This window comes from Chelonoidis abingdonii, chromosome 7, assembly GCF_003597395.2.
Source record: "Chelonoidis abingdonii isolate Lonesome George chromosome 7, CheloAbing_2.0, whole genome shotgun sequence".
Classification (NCBI taxonomy): Eukaryota; Metazoa; Chordata; order Testudines; family Testudinidae; genus Chelonoidis; species Chelonoidis abingdonii.
The window spans coordinates 46,449,353-46,472,412 of NC_133775.1; the positions used below are offsets into that span (position 1 = coordinate 46,449,353).

At 43.1% G+C, this 23,060-nt stretch overlaps 1 protein-coding gene across 1 annotated transcript in view; it reads right to left on the bottom strand.

The window, feature by feature from the left end:
• Positions 1–23,060, bottom strand: part of CFH (complement factor H) — a 127,064-nt gene that overhangs the window by 49,104 nt on the left and 54,900 nt on the right. The window contains 4 exon segments of the mRNA XM_075068273.1: positions 5,177–5,344; positions 14,570–14,620; positions 20,309–20,488; positions 22,581–22,751. Of these exon segments, the coding sequence (XP_074924374.1) occupies positions 5,177–5,344; positions 14,570–14,620; positions 20,309–20,488; positions 22,581–22,751 (570 nt within the window).

Consider the following 23,060-nt stretch of genomic DNA (forward strand, 5'->3'; position numbering starts at 1 on the left):
CCTCGGTACATGGACGCACATTGCCGAATTAATGTGCTTAGTGTGGCCGCGTGGACTCTACTATATACTATCTGTTTCCAAATACCAGTTTCTGTAAAATCGGAATAATCCCATAGTGTAGACATATCCATTGTTACTGTGATAGTTACAATTAGGTTGTAGTCATGATCCCTTGCATCATCTGTAAGGGTTAGGTTCTGCTCCAGTGTAGGGAAGCCAGGGAACAGATTCTCTGGTCTGGTCCAGCTATACTGAGCAAGGAACCAGATCAAGAGATAGAACAAACATATCTTCCAGCCAACCTTCTGTCTTCCAGATCCTCAGGTTATTCCTTCTTCTTCAAGCTATTTTATGCTGGTTCTCTATGGCCCCAAAGGGTTGTTTCAGCAGCCAGAAGAGCCAGGACATCCCAATTATGATGCATTTTCCCTAGTCACACCTTTATATTTGGGGGGAATTCCAACCAACCAACCATTTTTTTGGCTGTTTTCTGCAGTCAGAACTATGCAAAGCAGATGGAACAGGAGGAGAATTGGGCCTTATACATATAAAAAGGCAAAGGTGAAAAGCAGCATACAACAGTAAATAAGGAGTTCTTATTGCATTCAATTATGTGTCCTTAACACTTAGACCTGTTTTATCCCATCTGAGGGTCTGGTCTTTGTTTACCAACCAAACTAATCCATGCGTTGGCACTGTTATTTTCACTGCCTTTATTTTCAAATCATAACACTCATGAACACCATAAAAGCCAGACATTTCCCTGCTGATTTCCAAATAAGTCACAAATTGCAGGGAATCTCCTCCCTGTAGAAACATGAGAATTATTCTTGAATGGAAATATAGGAGACTACTTTATAAAGAGCCATGCATCCAAAGGAAGGTTTATTCATTTATTGAGCCAATTTTGTAGACTATTCTGTGTGAAACATCCCAGTGTGCAAGAGTTATTGCAGGTGCTATCGTATGGGACACCACTTTGCAGAGCCAGAACTGCGAACAACTTAAAGTTCCTGTATTTCACAGACAGATAACGTAGATGGGATTTTCTAGGTCTTGGTAGCTATGCTGTTTATTTAATACTCTTCTCTGAGCGATGGAATGGACTTCATTTGAAGACAAATTATAATCAAGTTCTTTTATGTTGTGTGTATGTGGATACTAATAGGGTAAAAAGAGGAATAGCCAAGAAATAAGGCAGCCTGAAATAAAAGGAAGAGATGACCCCCACTTTGACTTAGGGTTAATATTGGAGTTATTTATGTCCCACAAAAGTGTGTGAGATTTAATTGTCCATTTTAATCACTGTATTTCCTCTTCATCTGGAGAGAAGGGACTCCCAAAACCAGAGGACTCTATAACTAAGATACCTCAAGTGACAACAATTGGAAGAAAAGTGTGTTTAATTATGTTGCTCTGATGCTTTTACACAAATTTAAGTCTTTATGATTTAAATTCTGATCAGTCAATGATAAGTCTATTTTATTGATGATGTAATACCATCCCCCAAATAATAGATTAATTTTGTCCAGTCATAGTAAGGCTATAACCCAAGGAGCCTCAGCCTTTGTAAGTTTCCCCACATGAAGCCTGCAAGCTTCTCCCCAGACCTGAACATGGTGCTACATCTTCTACTCAGGGGAAAAAAGACCAAAGTAGAGAGTTCTTCAATCATTAAATTACTCACTAATGCACTTGGTAAGGAGAGTCCATCCTTCTCGAAGGCACGTGTCTTTCCCAAGCTCATTTCCTTCTGTAGAGCTGTGTAACCAATCTGACACCCATATTTTGCTTCCTCGTTTAATTAAATCTGTTCTTACTTTCGGGAGAAATATAACCATTCTGCTATCTCAACTTTTTCACAGATTTCTAAAATAGAAAGAGTATGACATTATCTCAAGATAAATACTATTAATTATTAACATGCTTTTTCATAGATGTAGGGGTGACCACGAGAGAGGTACACCTTGAAATGAAATGGAGGAACGCTATAAAAATTTTGTGAACAAGAAGTTTCCTTCATACTTTTGGAGAGTGGAGGGAGAGGAAGGTAAGAAATCATAGTGCATATTCAATGTTTTTTATCTCTCACAGTCATTCCTGATACTGATTTCTCAAAGTCAATCTAAAACAGATGGTTTGAACTGAAAATGGTCATTTTGATTCTGACACTGTCAGCTCTTTCATTTTGAGGGAAAAAAATTCTGTCCTTGTTTCTGTGTGCTGTATGTATAAGTAATTTGGTGAAGCAAACCTTCAAATCATAAGGGGCTCTTCAGTGAGAAGACAGAGATTAAAACTATCATATAGACATTATCACTTAACCTGCCTTTCTTCAAAGACAGCCTCACCCACTGCAATATTTCCACAAACTGTGATCAATAGAAGCATTCATGCTAGCCCCCTCAGTTTAAAGGAGAGGGTGTTTGTAGCAGGGCATTATCCTGGAGAGGCATTCAGTTTGGAATTCACTTTCTCCCTGAATTTGCTGACTTCCAGGATACACTGCGCAGCCCCATCTACTTTCTTGGCATTTGGGAGAGTAGAGATAGGGGACTTGGACTGAGGCTTTGAGGCAGGATGTGTTTGTCTGAATTTTTTTATGGAGGTGAGGACTTGGTTTTATACATGATATCTTAACTGATGTTCAAGCACCAGAACTACCAGACAAACTGTGCAAGCCACGCATGGAGGAAGGGGAGGCAGAGGGGCAAAGTGAATCCATGGTTTTAACCCACTTTGCAACACCCAGAAGTGCTGACCAGGTATAGACAGAGGAACATGCTGCATTATCCCAAAAGAAGTGTGTAATGCACACACAACTTCATGCCTGGTAGAGAACAGAAATAGGATTTCTGGAGCACAACTGCTCCCTGGATTACTTTGCCTCAACAAAAATGAGACATACCTGTGGCACCTTATAGACTAACAAATTATCTTGGGCATAAGCTTTCGTGGGCTAAAACCACTTCATCAGTGATGCATGGAGTGGAAAACTACAGTAGGAAGATATATATAGCAGTATATGAAAAGATGGTAGCTGTCTTACATCTGATGAAGTGGGTTTTAGCCCAGAAAGCTTATGCCCAAACAAATTTGTTAGTCTATAAGGTGCCACAAGTACTCCTTGTCATTTTTGCTGATACAGACTAACACGGGTAACACTCTGAAATTTTGCCTCCCACAGTATCCCTAACATAGGCCAGACCAGTGGGCTAAATGTCACAATTTATAAATATTAGGTGGAGCTGATAGTAACATCTTTTATTAAATTTGCCCGATTCTCTGAATGATAAAATACCATTTCTAATTGTTGTAACTTTGTTAGACTTTAACCACTTGGATTGAAATTTTCCATTGTCTGAGTGTCTGCCTCAGCATCATTTTTTGTTTTGTTTTGAAAAGTTTAAGCTGAAACGGTTTTTGCTGTTTGGAGACTGATGTTTGAGTAAATATTCTGTTTTGTCGATGCTAAGCAGTTGTTAGAGCTGTTATGTTGAGAACCTCTAGCACTTCCCTGGTTTGGAGCAGGGACTCAACATTTGGCTGTGGTGTCCACTGGTGTCAAAGATTCACCTTTTGCTGTCCTCAGAAAAATGCACCCAAATTTGGGCCATGTTATAAACCTATGAAAGTACAGATTTGGAGCTTGATTATTCTCTAAAGATTCCATCTGTACTGAACATGCTCAACCAAGCCAAGTGGTGGCAGGGACTGAGCAGAATTTTCCTTGCAGTTGTCTCTCTTGGTCCCTAGGGGCAACACTCATGCCAGGCACTGAGATGTGGGTATGTCTACATAAGAGTTGGAAACTTGTACATTCTAGCATGAAGAGACATATTTTAGCTTTGGCTCCAATCGAACTAGCACATTAAAAATAGGAGTACTGCTGTGTGATGCAAGTGGCTAGCCACCTCAGTACACACCTATGATCTTTGACAGGATCATATGCGGGGAGGCTAGCTCTCCCACAGCCACAAGTGGCCACAGATACATTTTTATTTTTAGTGCTGAGAGGTGGGAATAAGAATGGCTATGGGGTTGAGTTTTAAGGAAGAACAGGGTTGGGCAGAGGGGGTTGGGGGGGACTATTATTCTATTATTTTATTACACAAAAGATATGCTCATCTTCTACCACGAAAGACAAAGAAATGCCTGGTACCTGTCCCAACAGAGTTAACATCTAACTTTTAGTAAATGAAACAACTTCGGGCTGCCAATTTTCCACTGGACACACCAAACAGCCTTGCCTTGACCCCTGTCCCACTCCTCCTCCAAGGCCCTCACATAGCTTATTCTCCCCACCTTCACTCACTCATTCAGCAAAACAAGCACCATCCGCCCATTCACTGGGCTGGCTCAGGGGTTGGGGTGCAGAAGGGGTGTGGAGAGGAGTGGCAGGGAGTGCAGGCTTTGGGGTGATGGCAGGGTCATGATGGGTTTTAGGGGTGCAGCAGGAGTGACCCGCTCTAGGCTGGGGTACCAAGGGGTTCAGGCAGAGGGCACAGTTGGGTGGTTAGGACTGGGGCAGGGGTTTTGGGGACCCCTAGGAGAGTTCTGGGGTGGAAGCTTTGGGCGGCACTTACCTCAAGCAGCTACAGCATGTCCCCCCTCAGGCTCTACATGGAGGTTCGAAAGCCAGAGCAGCTCTGCGCCCTGCCCTGTCTGTAGACACCACCCCGCAGCTCACATTGGCCATGGTTCCGGCAGTGGGAGCTGTGGGAACAGCGCTTGGGGCTGGGACAGTATGCAGAGCCCCCTGGATGCCCCTATGCATATAGGGGCCTGAGGGGCCATGCTGTCTGCTTCCAGGAACAAGCACCAAGGCTAGCAGGGATCCTGCCAGTCCCTGCTGCGCAGCACTGCCAACTCGAACAGTTAAAGCCCACAGTCTCAGTGGTGAGCTGACCAAAGCTGCCAGGATCCCTTTAACCAGGTGTCCGGTTTTTTGACCGAAACACGCTGGGTCACCGTACATACAACAAGCAGGGGTGGGTGAAGAACTTTGAAGGTCAATGCAATATGATCACACAGTTGCTCAGGTCAGAAATGTGCATTGTCATGACAAGTCACCTGCTAGGACTGGTATTTTTGTTTTCATTTCAGGCAGATGATGATAGTAATATGTCTACAAGTATTTTAACAAGCAGATCAATAGAACATGAACGTTCCTTACTGATAGAAGTACATGTTGGAGCAGGTGACCAGCCATTCTTTGTGCATGTAGCTCTGGCTTCCAGATTATGAGGAGAACATACATATGAAATTTCATCACCTTCTTTGTAGGTGTTCCTATAGCTAGACAGAAATCTACCATTTTCCAAATAACCAGGAGAACACTTTTCTAAAGGAAAAATAAAAAGATTACATTCAGTTAGCAAATGGAAGTCAGATTTAACAAAGAAAAAACAAAACAAAGCACCCTCTTCAAAACTAGCTATTTGAAAAAAAATATTTCAAATAAGATCTTCTTGCTGCATAGTACTGTAGTACTTTATACTGAAAAGACCTTTATTTTCAAATATGAATCAAAGCGTTTGATTGTTCCACCAGCCTGAAATTTGTTATATCAACCGTGCACAAGTGTAAACAATTACACAAGATGTAAGGCAGTAAAGAATTGGGTCACATGGGCCAGATTCTCAATTAGTGCAAAACAGCAAGCTCCATCAACCTCAATGGAACTACACTGATTTACACCAGTCAAAAAATCTTGCCCAATATGTTTAAGTAGTGGTGTCTGCACAGATTCATTTACAGCATTAGCCTCCAGACGATGAGGGAATAATATGATTAATAACAAGTTATTTTATGTATAGATATCACTATGATGCTCATTGAATCTGATTATTAAAACAAAAAGCATCTTTACAGAATCCAAACGATATAGGTACTGAAACACCAACATGTAGAGACATAGATACCATTGCTGTTGATTGGGTTTATGTTCAGGCTCAGGCACTAACTGAAAAGTTCCATTAATCCAAAATAAAAACCAAAGTCATGTGTAATGGAACTGTTTAAATCATGCCATTGTAATGGCAATCACATCATCAGCCCTGCATAAACTAGGTGACAGGAGAGGGCCAACAGCCAAAGGAAGCATCTGTTACTTTCCTTCTCCCCATGCTCAGTCACTGGACTAGTGTGATGAAGTGTAAAGGTAACTGAGTTAAGCCTTCCAAACAAAATTCACAATGTTTGTTTCATGCAGCAGATTGAAATATATTATTCAGACAGGTTTGGGCTCTTGTTAGGGTTGCCAATTTTGGTTGGACGTAGTCCTGGAGGATTCATCAGATGACATACTCTTCAATTAAAAATTAATTCCTGGAGACTTATTTATTTCCCCTCCCAATATTATCTAGCAGCATAACATGGTGCTCTTAGCCAGTGGGATTTTTTCCTTTCCTCAGAACTCTCCGAGAGATCCACCATTTCCCACTCATTAGTTATCATTTATGGATGAAACCCTGAACCTGGTGAACTCAATGGTATTTTGTCACTGATTTAAGTGGAAGCAGGGTTTCCCTGCAAAGTCTTAAGGTAAATTACTGTGGATCCGATTACCAATAGCTCAGACTAAGCCAGGAGTTTTGCTACAGAGCAACACAGTTTTCTCCCTCCTGCCAAGGGTTAAAGATGCTGCCTTCACAGCTCACTAGGCCTCTGATAGCCTAGGAGCAAAGAACAAGGTTTGGTACCAAAATTCTGATTCCTGAATATTTTTTTTTAACTTTTTTTCCACCCACTTCCATGAGCTGTGAATGTCAGGAAAGACTCAGCTGTAATCTGTATATAGATATTTTTACTGTGGCAGTGCAACCTCTGCAAGCCAAATCTCTTGCTACAAACCTGAAGGTTCTTTGCTATGGACTCTGTAGACCAGGGATTGGCTGATCGGGGCTCCCACTGGCCACAGTTCGCTGCCCCAGGCTAATGGAGGCTGTTGGAAGCGGGATCCAGCACATCTCTCAGCCCATGCCAGTTCCTGCAGCCTCCAGTGGGAGCCCCGAACTGACAAACCTACGGACGTGACAGGTAAACAAACCAGCCTGGCCCACCTGGGTCCTTACCCTGGTGGGCCGCGGGCCAAAGGCTGCCGATCCCTTGTGTAGACGGACCTTTTGAGGGGCCATGAAAACAGCTAGTCAGACAAGAAGACATTTACAGGTGCTTCATGAAAAATTCTGCATAATAGATGGATAAGACTCAGATTATAGTTTTCTTCAACTGGCATTCAAAGTTTTCCACTTAAATAGAAAGAATCTGGCTTTGTAAAATGTTTTGTGCACAAATCTGAGGAAGCCTGGGCATTAACTAAAGACTTTGTGAAGTCTTAGGATTCTCTGTCTCTCCAGCTCTGCTCCCCAACCTCTCATTACTCCAATTAGTTACCCCTCCTGCCAGAACTACTCAGACTATATACATTATTTGCGTGTGTGTTTCAAAAAGTTGATAGAAAATATTTGATCTGGTAGAGTAAGGGTGTGCAGGGAGTGAGGGAACAACATTTCTTTTGTTTCAGATTATAATAGCATATTCAACACTTCCCAATGCCCCTAATGGCCTTTCCCAACCCTTCGGGGAGTGTCATGACCCTGTGGTTGAGAAATCCTGGCCTAGTAGTTTGGGCACAGAAGCTGGACCGGCGAGTGGGGAGTAAGGGGGATGCAGCCCCAATCCTCTGCTTTCCTGTGCGGCTGCCAATCCTTAAAATATACATTATAAAAGGGAGATTTTGATCATAACTTGTGCTAATACTAAAAAGAAAAGAACAAAAAAAATTAATATATGCATCTTGCTAATATTGATTTTGTCTCAATTCCTTAAGCTTTCACAGTTAAAGTTTAATTAATGTTTTTAGACTTTGAATTGTTGGTAATAAGGGTGTGAATTGGCAGTATTCATTGCCATTGCCATTGGGAGACCTTACAAAAACTAGACAAGCCATTTACAACACAAACTTTGCCTCTCCACAAAGGAAAAAGGGCACTAAGCTATCTAAACTGCTACATGCCACAAGGAGTCACAATAGTAGTTCCCTTAACCCACCCAACAATATCATTAATCTTTCCAGCTATACTCTTAGCCCAGCAGAAGAGTCTGTCCTATCTCGGGGCCTCTCCTTTTGTCTCTCCAGACCCACAAATGTGATATGGTTCTGTGGTGACCTAGAATCCTACTTTCAACATCCCCGACTCAAAGAATATTTCCAACATACCTCTGAACAGCATACTAACCCACAGAATTCTCCCTACCAGCACTACAAAAAAAAAGGATTCTGCGTGGACTCCTCTGGAAGGTTGAAACAGACTGGACTTCTGCATAGATTGCTTCTGTCAACGTGCAAAGGCTGAAATTGTGGAAAAGCAACATCACTTGCCCCATAACCTCAGCTATTCTGAACACAAAGCCATCTACAGCCTCAGGAACAACTCTGACATCATAATAAAAAAGGCTGACAAAGGAGGTGCTGTCATCATCATAAATAAATTGGAATATGACCCAGAGGCTGCTAGACAACTCTCTAACACCACATTCTATAGGCCATTATCCTCTGATCCCACTGAGGACTACCTAAAGAAACTATGCCATCTGCTAAAAAAAAAAAAACCCTCACAAAGCACAGGAACAAATCTGTACAGACACATGCCTAGAACTCCAATGAGGGGTATTCTATTTGCTACCCAAGATGCATAAACCTGGAAATCCTGGGTGTTCCATCATCTCAGGCATTGGCACCTTAACACCAGGTTTGTCTGGCTATGTGGTCTCTCTCCTCAGGCCCTACGCTACCAGTACTCCCAGCTATCTTCAAGACACCACTGACTTCCTGAGGAACCTACAATCCATCGATGATCTTCCAGAAAACACCATTCTGGCCACTATGGATGTAGAAGCTTTCTACACCAATATTCCACACAAAGATGGACTACAAGTTATCAGGAATAATATCCCTGATAATGTCACAGTTAACCTGGTGGCTGAACTTTGTGACTTTGTCCTCACTCACAACTATTTCACATTTGGGGACAATATATACTTTCAAGTCAATGGCATTGCTATGCGTACCCGCATGGCCCCACAATATGCCAACATTTTTATAGCTGACTTAGAACAACACTCCCTTAGCTCTTGTCTCCTCGTGCCCCTACTCTACTTGCGCTACATTGATGACATCTTCATCATCTGGACCCATGGAAAAGAAGCCTTGGAGGAATTCCACCATGATTTCAATAATTTCCATCCCACCATCAGCCTCAGCCTAGATCAATCCACACAAGCGGTCCATTTCCTGGACACTATAGTGCTAATAAGTGATGGTCACACAAACTCCACCCTATACTGGAAACCTACTATAACTGCTACACTTACCTACATGCCTCCAGCTTTCATTCAGGACACACCACATGATCCATTGTCTACAGCCAAGCTCTAAGATACAACTGTATTTGCTCCGTTCCCTCAGACAGAGACAAGCACTTACAAGATCTCTACCAAGCATTCTTAAAACTACAATACCCACCTGCTGAAGTGAAGAAACAGATTGACAGAGCCAGACGAGTACCCAGAAGTCACCTCCTACAAGATAGGCCCAATAAAGAAAACAATAGAATACCACTAGCTGTCACCTTCAGCCCCAACTAACACCTCTCCAGCACATCAAAGATCTACAACTGATCCTGAAAGATGATCCCTCACTCTCACAGATCTTGGGAGACAGATCTGTTCTTGCTTACAGACAACCCTCCAACCTGAAGCAAATACTCACCAACAACCACACACCACTGAACAAAAACACTGACCCAGAAGCCCATCCTTGCAACAAAGCCCGATGCCAACTCTGTCCACATATCTATTCATGTAAAATCATCATAGGACCTAATCACATCAGCCATGCCATCAGGGGCTCATTCACCTGCAAATCTACCAAAGTGATATATGTCATCATGTGCCAGCAATGCCCCTCTGCCATGTACATTGGCCAAACTGCACAGTCTCTATGCAAAAGAATAAATGGACACAAGTCTGACATCAGGAAACATAACATTCAAAAACCAGAAGGAGAACACTTTAATCTGTCCAGTCACTCAATAACAGACCTGAGAATGGCAATTTTGCAACAGAAAAGCTTCAAAAACAGACTCCAGAGAAACTGCCAAACATTGAATCTATCTCCCCATGGAAGTATTCTCACTCTTCTTATCAAACTGTCTGTACTGGGCTATCTTGATTATCACTTTAAAAGTTTTTTTCTCTTAATTAGCCTCTCAGAGTTGGTAAGACAACTCCCACCTTTTCATGCTCTCTGTATGTGTATATATATCTCCTCACTATATGTTCCATTCTATGCATCTGAAGAAGTGGGTTGTAGCCCACGAAAGCTTATGTGCAAATAAATTTGTTAGTCTCTAAGGTACCACAAGTACTCCTGTTCTTTTTGCAGTGTGATAGACCCAGGCCAGTTGGGTACAGCAGGAGGCAGATGTACTGGCCACTGGATTAATAGTTTTCTGTTCCCTGATTGACTAGAGCAGGGACTGCTCCAGGCTAATGAGAACATCTGACTCTAATTAACCTGCAAAGAGTCAGGTGAGGCCATTAAACTAATGTGACCAGCTGACTCTAATTAAGGCCCTGCTGATACTATAAAAAAGGGCTCACTCCAGTCAGGCAGAGGAGAGCCAGGGAGCCAGAGGAGAGGAAGTGTGGCTGAAGGGCTGGTTAATGAAGAGACCCTCATATCATCGTTAAAGGAGCCCTAAGGTAACGGTGAAGAAGGGAGAAGCAGGAGAGCTGTGGGGAAGTGGCCCAGGGAAATGTAGCAATTCTGGCAGTGGAAGGTTGGCTGCCAACAGCTGCTACCATTAGGGTCCCTGGGCCGGAACCCAGAGCAGAGGGTGGGTCTGGGTTCCCCCCAACCCACCACTACAGGAACATCTCCTGGGAGGGGAAGTCAGGCCCCTGTCAGGACAGGAGGCTAAACTGTTCTGAAACAAGCCCCCCTAGGGACAACAGAGACTGTGGGAGTTCTCTCCCCAGCCTCCTTGCTGGCCTATGATGAAAAGGGCTCAGTAGACTGTAACCCTGGTCCTAGAGGGAGAAGGGCTATGTGGAAGGTCACAGTGAGCCACTGACGCTAGCATCAACCGCCTAGAAGTGCAGGACCCAGGGGGGCAAGGTCAGAGCTATGCCACAGCAGATACAGACTAACACGGCTGTAACTCTGAAATGACAAACTTATAGTTTGAATATCAGAAATGGTATCTTTCACCTCTTCTTTTTGAATGAAAACTACCAAATGGAAAGCATCATCAGAGCCATTGGTCAAAGCATTCTAAACCCACAGGAGCAGTATTCTGTTTTATGTGAAAACTCTTTTCATTGCCTAATAATCTTAGCACCTTCATAATTGCAGGCTTTTCCAACTGGGAAAAAAGCAGAGGAAAAGACTTGTTCTCATGAAAACAATGTGGAACATTGTAACGCCATAGTCGCGTGGCTAGCAAGTTCATAAAGCAAGAATCACATTGACAGGGAGATGTTACAGCTGCGTCTAACACAAACTGCTTATTGGGAAGACATTTCAAGGCATATTGTGACAGGTAGGATTCTTGATGAATACGAGTTAGCATTTAGAGCAAGAGAGGAAGTTACTGGCTTTCCTCAGAACCAAAATTATCTAGATATTCTTGAAGCCATCATCTAATTTGACCAGTTTGTAAGAGAGCATATTAAACACTATAGAAACAAAGAGAAAGGTCACCCATCCTACTCGGCAAAAAAAAAAACTGAGTTCACTGAGCTAATAAGGTTTTGGAATTCACTGTAACTGAAGTCAAACAGGCAAAATACTACCCTTTGATAGTAGATTCAGCTCCTGATATCACCAATGAAAATCAGTTATCTGTTATTTTCTGCTACTGCTTACATAGTGCCATAAAAGAGGACTTAATTGTGTTTATACCAACTGAAAGCCAGACGGGCAAGTTGCTCTTCCAGACTATGAACAGTTTATTGGATCCAAAAGACATGCACAGCTCTTCTCTGAACTTAGCTAGGACTTGCAGTATTGATTTGTTGCATAGAAGACATAAATGTTTCAGTTTTGTTCAGAAAACATCTTTTTTGTGGTGTTGCCCAGGCATGGAAGCTTCTACGAAACAATCTTATTAAAAGGAAACAAGAACCTCTCCTTGTCTTAAAAACCTGTGTGAGAGGGTCAGGCCAAATGGCTACAGGAGAGTGATCCTGTTGGTATCCAGTACGTGGGCGGACAGAGCCCACTGCTAAAGGGCCTCCCCGCAGCCTAAGGGGAGGATTCACAGGTCCGGGATACCAAATGACTGTGGGGAACAACTAAATGAGATAACAGGAATGGGAGTGAGGTCATAGGGCTAAACAAGAGTGATAGAAGGTAGAAATATTAGCCCCAGATTAAGCAAGTCTCTTTTCCCTAAAATAGATAATGGGCTCTTCCAGAACAATCAGGAAGTTACTGGAAGCAATTAAGGCAGGAAGGCTAATTAGGATACCTGGGGCCAATTAAGAAGCTACCGGTTAGAACAACTGGGAGGTTATGCTGATGAATCCAACAATGGAGTGCACAAACATACTGTAAAGAAAAGAATTTCCTGATGGGAGAAGTGACACTGCTTTGAGGGAAAGAGACATTTCAGGTTGCCTGTTTTTATCTTATCCTCCATAAACGAAGTTCAGAACTAAAAAGAAGTTAATGGTACGCTAATTATCCACAACGTTCGGTTTTCTTACATTTCTTGATCAAATAAAGTGAAGTGAAGGGGAGATGAAAACATGCACTCACACATTGCTCAATGCTTACTTGAATGATCTAGAACCTCAGCTTTTCGCCAAAATGTATCAATTTTCAGAATTTATAAGATGCTGTGACATGCAGGAGAGAAGTGTTACTGGAAGCACCAGATTTTTTGTATGATAAATATCTGAGCAATGTTTTCCTGAATATTTACATTGCGTGGAGACTGAATTTGACTGTACACATTGTCAGCTGTGAAGCAGAGTGATCATTGTTTCTGCCATACTTAAGACAACGTTTTTTAAGGCAAGCTGAGACAAAGTTTAATGATCTGGCTATTATGTCAACTGAATGGGATTTATTTCAAACACTGTCATTTCAAGATAAAATAACTGAATTTGCAGCAATTAAAATTTGCAAGATGCCAGTTTAAATATGCAGCATTTCATTTGGCTCTTAACGTTCCAGATTTTTATGTTTATCCGGGCAGTTTATCTGTTCATCGTCTTTGATTTTCTTTTAATTATTATTCAGTAATAAACAAGATTTGTTGATTGTCATAAGCAGGGTACTTTTTTGCTTTTATTAATACTGTGTTGATGAAAAGGGGGCCTCCACTCATTGATCTGGCCAATAGGAGAGTTGAGTTTTATTCCTGGCTCTGAGACTAACTTGTGTGAATGTTGGCAAATCATTACACATTTCCATGTCTTTCTCTTCCACCTTTTGCCTGTTTTGTTCATTTAGATTGCAAGCTCTTTGAGTGAGGGACTGTTTCTTGCTGTGTCAGTAAAAAGTGATGAGGATCCAATCTTGGTTATGTCTCTACTCACTATTGGAACACAGCCAAATATTATTATTATTATTAATAATAAATTTCCAGGAAAAGTAAAATGATTTCTGTAGTATTTGTGTATATGAAATACTACACTCAATTGTTCATTATGATATTAATAGATGATGTTTTTACTTGAAAACCATAATTTTACGATCTTGTGTAAGACTGAGAATTAGGCTATGTTTATACACTAGCTATGTATCAAATATTTGTCTAGTTAGGGGTATAGAGATTATTTGTATGATAATTGATGTACCATCAATGTACTCAAAAAAGCCTACATCTCATTGTAACAATTGACTTGTTAAAGTTTCTTTCATATGTAGTTTTGTATGATTTTGAAAATGACCAGAATTTGGTTAGTCTTTGTACAAATAAGAGGGAAGATAGACAGTTATTAGATTAAGTTATTTGATGGATGGCCTGAGACTGCAAAGTGGAATGATACAGAGGAATCTTCAGCTGGCTACTTAGATCAACTTTAAATCTGCTTTGTATGGCTAGAGTGTTGCAAAGCAGACTTAGCATGTGTCAGGATCACCAGCTGTAGGTCTCCATATTCAGAGCATCTGGCAGTGGCACACCACCCTCTTTGCCACCAAAGAGCAGCCCTGAAAAAGGGATAAGATATGCAGCCTAAAAGAGTAATCTCCAGGGCAAGCTGCAAAAGTCGTCTTAGAAACAATATATTCCCGCACTACAGGAGGAGAGAGTGTGCGTGAACACATGTGCACACATGGGCAATGGCACAAAAGAGAAAAGAATTCCTATAGGTCTGTCACTCTCACAGGTAATTTTCTTACAACTGACCATCCCAAAGACAAAAGAACCACCTAAGCCTCTCTTTATGTAGAAAATTTCACAACACAAAATATCCCTCCTCATAGGTCTCTCTCCACACATATTATTGATCTTTGCTCACTCTTTCTAAATCCTTAAGATCCCAGTACCTTCCACAAACACTCTCACTCTCAAAGGGATACCAATTCCGGTCCTGTTCCCTTGTGAGAGAAACAGAAATGCTGGTTAAGGTATCAGCAATAAGGAGAAAGGAAAAAAAAATCCTACAACTGGTTTCTTGAAGGCTTGTTCCAAGTACTGCCTCCTTCTTAGACTTTTGAATCCTTTTAAAGAGACACTCATGTCCTTGGGTGACAGTGTTTGCTGGGGGAGTCAAGGAGCCGGAATGCAGCAGAAAACTGTGAGTAACACCCACCTTCTGTCACAATCCTGGTTCTGTCCATTAGCTGTATGTAATTATTGTAATAGTAGATAGGAATTTCAGAAAAATAATACAATCAGTATGTTTACTTACTAGGCATTTGGTGTAGAGACCAGCCCGCTTTAGTACATCTGATTCAGAGGCACCTCTTCCTCTCTTTTCAAGACACATAACCATCAAAGACATCTGTAGTAAATTGCCACACCTAACTGTGCTGGAAAGCTCGTTCTTTGTAAATATTCATAATTTCAGTAGTGCTCCATTTTCTTATTATGGGTAGTACAGGAGGTTCATTTAAAAAAGTTGTTAAAAAATGTATTAATAACAAGGTACATGCGAAGAAAAATCATCCCTTCTCGTGGACAACTCATTTGGAGAGGTGGAAGGAGAGAAGAGCTCTGCGAATGGTTACAATCACAGTTTTTACCCGAATTGTTCCACTGGTAGCACGAGATAGAGCTTTCACCTGGCACCCAGAGTTCCAGCCCCCAAGAACCCAATTGTTTTGTGGATCTCCTCATGATACAGGGCCTCCATCAGTTGGCAAGATGAGTGTCTATGGAGGTTGATTGAAATTTCTCCCACCAAGGAAGGATATTGATCCAATACTAAAGGTTCCCTTTGTGTGCAGATCTTGGGGAATTAACTCCATTGTTTCAAGATTTCTGGAGTCACATTATTCAGAGAATTAATTTATAATACCATTGCGGGCTCCAAATCACTTTACACTCTTCTTCTTGACAGGCTTTCATTTTGTTTCTAATTATCAAAGCCAATTCTGGAAGTCTTCGATAAGTTTTTACTCAGGTCCTACTCAACAAAAACTCTCATTGCAACCTGTCGTACACATTTATGTTAAGGGTTTAATGTCTTTTTACTGTAAAGGGTAAGAAGCTCCAGTGAACGCTGGCTACACCTGACCAGAGGACCAATAGGGGACAAGATACTTTCAAATCTTGTGGAGCGAAAGTCTTTGTTTGTGCTTTTTGTTTTGTTCATTGTTCGCTCTCGGGACTGAGAGGGACGGGACATCATTCCAGTTTCTCCAAATCTTTCTGAATCAGTCTTTCATGTTTCAAAATTGTAAGTAGTAGCCAGGCAAGGCAGATTAGTCTTATGTTTGTTTTCTCAACTTGTAAATGTGTCTTTTTGCTGGAAAGATTTTTACCTCTGTTTGCTGAACTTTGAATCTAAGGCTGGGGGGGGGTCCCTCTAGTCTCTATAAATCTGAGTACCCTGTAACGCATTTTCCATCCTGATTTTACAGACATAAAGAAAAGGTGAAAATTAATTAAAAGCTTTCTTTTTAAGAACCTGATTGATTTTTCCTTGTTTTAAAATCCAAGGTGTTGAGTCTGAACTCACCAGGAATTGGTGGGGGGAAAGGAGGGGGGATGGTTAATTCCTCCTTGTTTTAAGATCCAAGGAGTTTGGATCTGTGTGAAGCCTCTCAAGGCAACCCAGGGAGGGGAAAGTCTAGGGGGAAATGGAGAGGGGATGGTTAAGTCCTCCTTGTTTTAAGATCAAGGAGTTCTGGATCTGTGTTCCCCAGGGAAGGTTTTGGGGGAATAGAAAGTGTTGCTAGATACTAAATTCTGGCTGGCGGCAGCGTACCAGATTTAAGCTAGTAATTAAATTTAAAAGTGTTCATGCAGGTCCCCACTTTTTGTACCTTAAACTTCAAAGTGGGGGGAAAACCTTGACATAGTCACTGGGATTTTACCTTAGGAAAGATGGAGTAAACATTTGAGAAAGAACTTCTTGATTTTGCACAGGGAAAAGAACTGCCTGGAAGAATCTGTTGCATGCATTGTTGGTGTAGCCATGTCAGTCCGAGGATATTAGAGGGGCAAAGTGATTGTGGTAATATCTTTTATTGGACCAGTTTCTATTTGTGAGAGGGATAAGCTTTTGTGCTTACACAAAGCTCTTCTTCAGGAAGAGACTACGACAGTTCAGAATAAATGAGGAAACAAATGCATGGTACAAATTTAGGGCTATGGTATATGTAAGTGACTCAGAATCCAATGACGACAATAGTTTTTTCTTTCCTTTATACCATTCATACAGTAATGGTATTGTGCTTGGCATGCTATCATTTGGATAGATAACACACAGCTACAAATCTTCTCCGTAGAAGGGTTGAGTCTAGCACGTTTTGTCAAATAAATCATGGTGTATACATTAGTTGTATAGTTATTTACAGCTCCATTAACTTATACTATATCATCTTATTTTCACAGGTGCTTTATTCAAGTCCATCACAGTAAATAAGAAAAGTAAATAAGTGTTATTTACTCCTTCTCATAATACAAGAACTGGGGTGTAGTGCGGCTTGGCCACGGTTCGTCCCTCAGCAGGGCTGTGGGGTATCCCACCGTCTTGCTCTAGTTCGCCAGCCGATGGCGCTGCGGTCGTGAGGAACAACGCACACTAGGTTAGGGGGCTTAGGCCCTTGAAGCAGGGCTAAGTCGAACGTCGTCATGGATATACTGCAACTGAATGGTTCCCAGTCGAGGGTCTTCTGGGAAGCCTAGGCTTTGGCGGACTAGAGTCTGACCACAGCCAGAGTCAACGTCTGGCAGCCCCCGACAACTATGCGCATGGTGACTTTGGCAGCCTGCGGTGGTCAGGCACGGTTTTCTCCAGTGCAAATGTGCCCAAAGCTGCAGTCCATCTCAGGGCAGTCCCATTGGAGGTGCCCATGCTTCCCACAGGAGAAACAGGGCCCAATTTCGGGTTGTCCAGGCGGGGCTGAACCTCCCCTCTGGCTCGTAGGGGGACTCCGTGGGGTGCGGCCAGTCCTGGTCTCAGGGACCGTAGAGGTTTGCCAAGGGGGACCCTTGGGATGTCTATATCAGGGCTCCTGACTCCGCGGGGGTTCTGTGGTTTGACCTGGGTGCTCACCCGTCTTTTGGGGTTGGGGTGCTCGAGCCCCGGAGGGGGGCCCCGCGTAAGCGGCCCGACCGGGGTTTCCGCCGCCAGGAAGACCTCCATGAGGGTGATGGTGGCCGCTACCATTGGGGGCCGGTGATGGAAGACCCAAGCCCTTCCCCACAACAGGAGAATGTGGAGGAACTGTTCCAAGATGATTTGCTCAGTGAGCTCATCGGGGTTCAGCCTGTCGGGCTGCAGCCACCGCTTACACAGGTCTCTCAGCTCCTGAGCCAATCAACCGGGGGCGGGCACCCATGTTGTAAGTCAGACTCCGGAACCGCAACTGGAAGGTTTCCGGGATGAAGTCTAAGGCGTCCAAAATCAGTGCCTTGACCTGGGTATAGTCCCTGGCATCCTCTATGGACAAACTCTGGTATGCAGTTTGGGCCGTCCCCGTCAAGTATGGGGCCAGGAGGGTGGCCCGCTGGTCTGGCGCCCAGCCAGCAATGTGCGCCACCCTTTCAAATGTCACCAAAAAGGCTTCAGAATCATCCAGCAATCCCATCTTGGTCAGCCTTATGGGCGGGGTGAGTCAGGGAGCCACATTCATGCCCCCCAGCGGGGGCCCCGTGGGAGGGGGCAGCGTCAACGCCAGCTGCTGCAAATATTGTTGCTGAAACTCCTGGTGCTGCACTGTCAGGTCCTGGATCAGCTGCTGCTGCTTGGCTCCCAGCTGCTCAACAAGCTGTTGTTGTTGCTGGAGCTAGGCGGCCTGCTGCTGATGCTGCTGCAGCAGCAACTGGGCCGCCTGCTGTTGCTCCTGGCTCTCCGTCAGGAGAGTGAAGATCTTGGTTAAATCCATGTCTCCTGTGGGGAATTGCTCTCGCCCAGACCCTTTCTCACAGGGGTCAAGGGCTCGTGCCCACATTCTGGGTAGAGTCCCCACTTCTGGTACCAGGTGTAGTGTGGCTTGCTCATGGTTCGTCCCTCAGCGGGGCTGTGGGGTATCCCACTGCCTCGCTCTAGTTCGCTGGCCGATGGCTCTGCGGTCGTGGGGAACAATGCACACTTGGTTAGGGGGCTCAGGCTCTTGGAGCGGGGCTGAATCAATAGTCAAATGGTGGCCCAGGCTCTAGGTCAGGGCGGAGCAGCCAGCAAACAGTCAGAGACTCAGGCTCTTAGGCAGGGGCTGAATCAGCAGTTCAAAAGCAGCCCTGGCCCTAGGTCAGGGCGGGGCAGCAAGCAAACAGTCTAGAACTCAGGCCTTTAAACAGGGACTGAGTCAATAGTTCTGTAGCAGAAGGTCCTAGCCTCTCCAGGCCAGGGAAAAGGTGGGGGTCTGCCACTCAAGGAGTGGGTGGCAGGGGAGACGCATAGGGTGACCAGATAGCAAGTGTGAAAAATCGGGACAGCAGGTGGGGGGGTAATAGACTTCTATATAAGAAAAAGCCTCAAATATCAGGACTGTCCCTATAAAATGGGGACATCTGGTCACCCTAGGGATGCAGGCCCTCCCACTTCACTGTGTCCCAGTCCGGGGCCCTAGCACTGGCAAAGACTCGCTGTTGTCAGTGGGGATCCTGGCTGTAACACACTGACATAGGTTCTGGTAGTGTTGCAGCCAGACTGGGGTCAGCTGCCCCCGGGCTACTTCCACAGTCCCCCTCGTAGGGTACCTGAGTCGGGGTAGCATCACTGGTGAGCTCGAACACCATTGGTTCCTCAGGATAAGTAGCGGACAGTAGGCTCAGCTGCTCCTCGGGGTAGCTGGCAACAGGCAGGCTCGGCCAGTCCTCCCTGGGGTAATGAGTGAGAGGTTGGCTCGGCTGGCCCAGTGCAACCTCAGGCCGGTGGCGGCCTTCTGCTCTCTCCCCAAAGGGAGCTCAGTCGCAGACATCTGGCCTCTCCAGCGGCTGGTTCCCAACTGAGCTCTGCTTGTGTGCTTTTATACTTCCGGGTCTGTGCCGTGACCTCTGAGGGGCAGACACAGGGTGCAGGACCCAGTGACTCCACCCAGGTGGGTGTTAGGGGAGGTTCATCCCTCAGCGGGACTGTGGGGTATCCCACCACCTCACTACATGGGTTCACCAAGTAAAATTAAAAGGCAGCAGGCTTAAAATGAACAAAAGGAAGTATTTCTTCACACAACACACAGTCGACCTGTGGAACTCTTTGCCAGAGGATGTAGTGAAGGCCAAGGTTGTAACAGGTTCAAAAAGAAAGTAGATAAGTTCATGGAAGATAAGTCCATGAATGGTTATTAGCCAGGATTGGAAGGGATGGTGTCCCTAGCCTTGTTTGCCAGAATCTGGGAATAGGCAGCAGGACATGGATCACTTGATGATTACCTGTTCTGTTCATTCCCTCTGGGGCACCTGGCATTGGCCACTATCGGAAGACAAGATACTGCGCTGGCTGGACCTTTGGTTAGATCCAGTATGGCTGTTCTTAAACTTTGTAAAAGGAAAAACCCTGCAAATATACCTGTTTCATTTCTGTTTACATTCTTAACTGCAGAAATTGTATAATTATTGTATAATTGTTTGGGCTTTGATAATTTTAAAACCACGTTAAAATAAAAGTATCTTACAGATACATCTTGGAACAGGTAACCAGCCATTCTTTGTGCATTCTGCTCTTCTGTCCCAATTGTCCGTTTCAAAGTGAAATCCTTGATTACACTCTACTCTGATTGCTTCCAATTCTCTGAACATTTTCCTTTTGGGGTGGTAGGTTCCATTAGTCACTGCTGGAGGATCGCATCTAATTTCTAAACAAAAACAGATAAACAAGTTTAGCAACTGTAAAAAGGACTTCAGGCTGTAAGTACCCCCTTCAATCAAAATTATTTGTATCTTTTCTCCCCCTAGCTTTACTAGCACTGTCATATTTGAACATTATCTGCATAAAATTGGCATGGTGAGATTCCTATGAATTTGATGAAGTCTAAAGCTCTTTACCCATCTTTAGAGATCAGAGTATTTGCTTGGGGTAGTTTATTTTATTTTGGGGGTGAGAAGGGGTCAGTTGTTGTTATAAGTGTCATTTTGACTATTGTGGGGAAAAAAACTTTACCAAAAAAATGATGCCTTGCAGTGAGCCAAGGTGATCACATTGGATTTGTCTAATCTCTTCCGGCAGTTCATTCCACACTACCCTTCTGTCATGTTTGGTTGGATGGAATAAGTTCTCCCAGATATTCCAAGGTGTTAACATAACACTATCATGGTACAACACAAACATGGTTCAGTGGTTTGAGTACAGTGCCCTAGGCCTGCTTAGTCCCATGGCAAACACACCATTAAAATCATGTTAATCTTTAAAAGACATAGGAAAAATAGTTAAAGCATTTGAAATGTAAAGTTGGAAGTAAGGTTTTATTTTAACAACATCTCTTATTCCCTTTAGCTATAGGGAGATTTTAGAAGGAAATCCCTCTCTTTGGTGGTATTCAGGATTTAGCTGGAGATGGTGAAGGTGGCGAAGTCTTCTGTGTTCATCTCTCTTTCCCAGTCTCATCAGGTCATCTTTCAGGATCAAGATGAAGGCCCAGTGGTGACATAGTATCCCAGGAGATGGTGAGGATTGCAAGTCTGATGATGAAATATCACTCCTTCTAGTCCACCCATCTCCCATCCTGCCTGCTAACTCTTTCTGGAGATTTATTTTTAAGGCGCCTGCCAAAGGGTGTTTGTTCAGCTACCTGATGTTCTGCACTGTCTGGCCCATTTGCGTGTTCCCTTATTCACAGCATGCATACAGTCTGTTTCTTTTCCCCATGTGCACCTTTAATCTTTAGATTCCAAGCACTGCAGAACATAGCACAGGCATGTGTCAGAAAGCTCCTTCCAATTATATATCTTCCTCTTACTGAGCTAATTACCTAATTATCCCAACCATTGCCCCCAATGTCAACAATCCTCACCAAGCCTATAATCTTCTCATTGATTATTAACAAATCCAGAGATCCTCACAACATCCTCTTAAATGATCCCACTGACTATACCAAACAAGGTATTTACAAAGCTGCAATGGAAAATGTGTCCAGCTTTCATTGGCTGGTAGGACATTAGAGTCTATAACAGTAGCCACTGAAATCAGGAGATGTTGATGCTGTAATGTGACAGTACATTCATTTTTGAACCCAAGAGCAATCAGGAATCTCATGTGGTTTCAGTGGCTCTTTTTGCATTTTTCTTTCTATACAGAGTGTTTCTGTAGCACTGTGTTGTTGGGGAGGGGACCCTTTTTGAACAGTTGTTCTTAGACTGGAGCTGGTTAGGCCAGATGCACATGTCCACTCTGTTTGCAGCAGGCTACACTGGTTGGCAGGCAGGCACTTCATTGTTTTACAATGGAGTAAGAATGCTCAACAGATTGAGGGCAAGATACCATGCTCTAAAAATAAACTCAACAGAATAAGCTCTTTCAGTTCTCACTGTAAGGCATTTTTTTAAGACCTCAAATAATTTTTGTGTCTCCTTTCTGCTTCCTCTCCACATTTTAGAAAGGATGTTGAAAAATTGGACATCGGAACTGGATGCAGTAATCTCAGTAGTAGTCTCACCAATACCTTTTGCCGAGGTAAAACACACCTCCCTACTTCTACTCACTACTCCTCTATTTATACATTACACAAAGATTGAATTAGCCCTTTTTATGATAGCATCATAGTTCAGTTGTTTTTCCACTGTGACTCCTAAATCCTTTTCAGAGTCACTGTTTTCCAGGATACAGCATATATAATAACTATGTATTTGTATTACTATAGTACTTTGGATCATTAGTTGTGGACCAGGACCATAAAGGGCTAGCTAAATAAAAGTAACAGAACACACAGTATAAAATGGGCAAAAGCAGACCTTTACAAAATGGTTTTGGACGCCATCCATATTCTGTACACTCTGCATCAGATCTTTCACCAAATGTATATCCAGCATTACAAGTAAACTGCAATCGTTCATTCTCCCTGTAAGTTTTCATTGGAGTCATTAAATTTCCATTATTAATTCTTGGTGGTTCACAGGTTATCACTAAGGACAAAAGAAACAAAAATTAAAAAAAAGGTTGTGATGCCTGACTAAGAAAGCACCCCCTAGAAAATAAATACAAAATTTCATTTTGACATGGCTGTTTTAAGACTGTTAATCAGGAAATAGTAAATCTATGTTTCATCATAGAATTTAAGTCTCTGTATAAAATATAAAAGCCCATCTAGACCCTGGGATAGATTTAATGAATCTTTCTTTGGATTTTGAAGATATATTTGCAATCTGGGGTAAATATACAGAAGACAAAGTCAGTTCAATGGCATAAAAGCAGCAGCACTCTAGCAGCAGCTT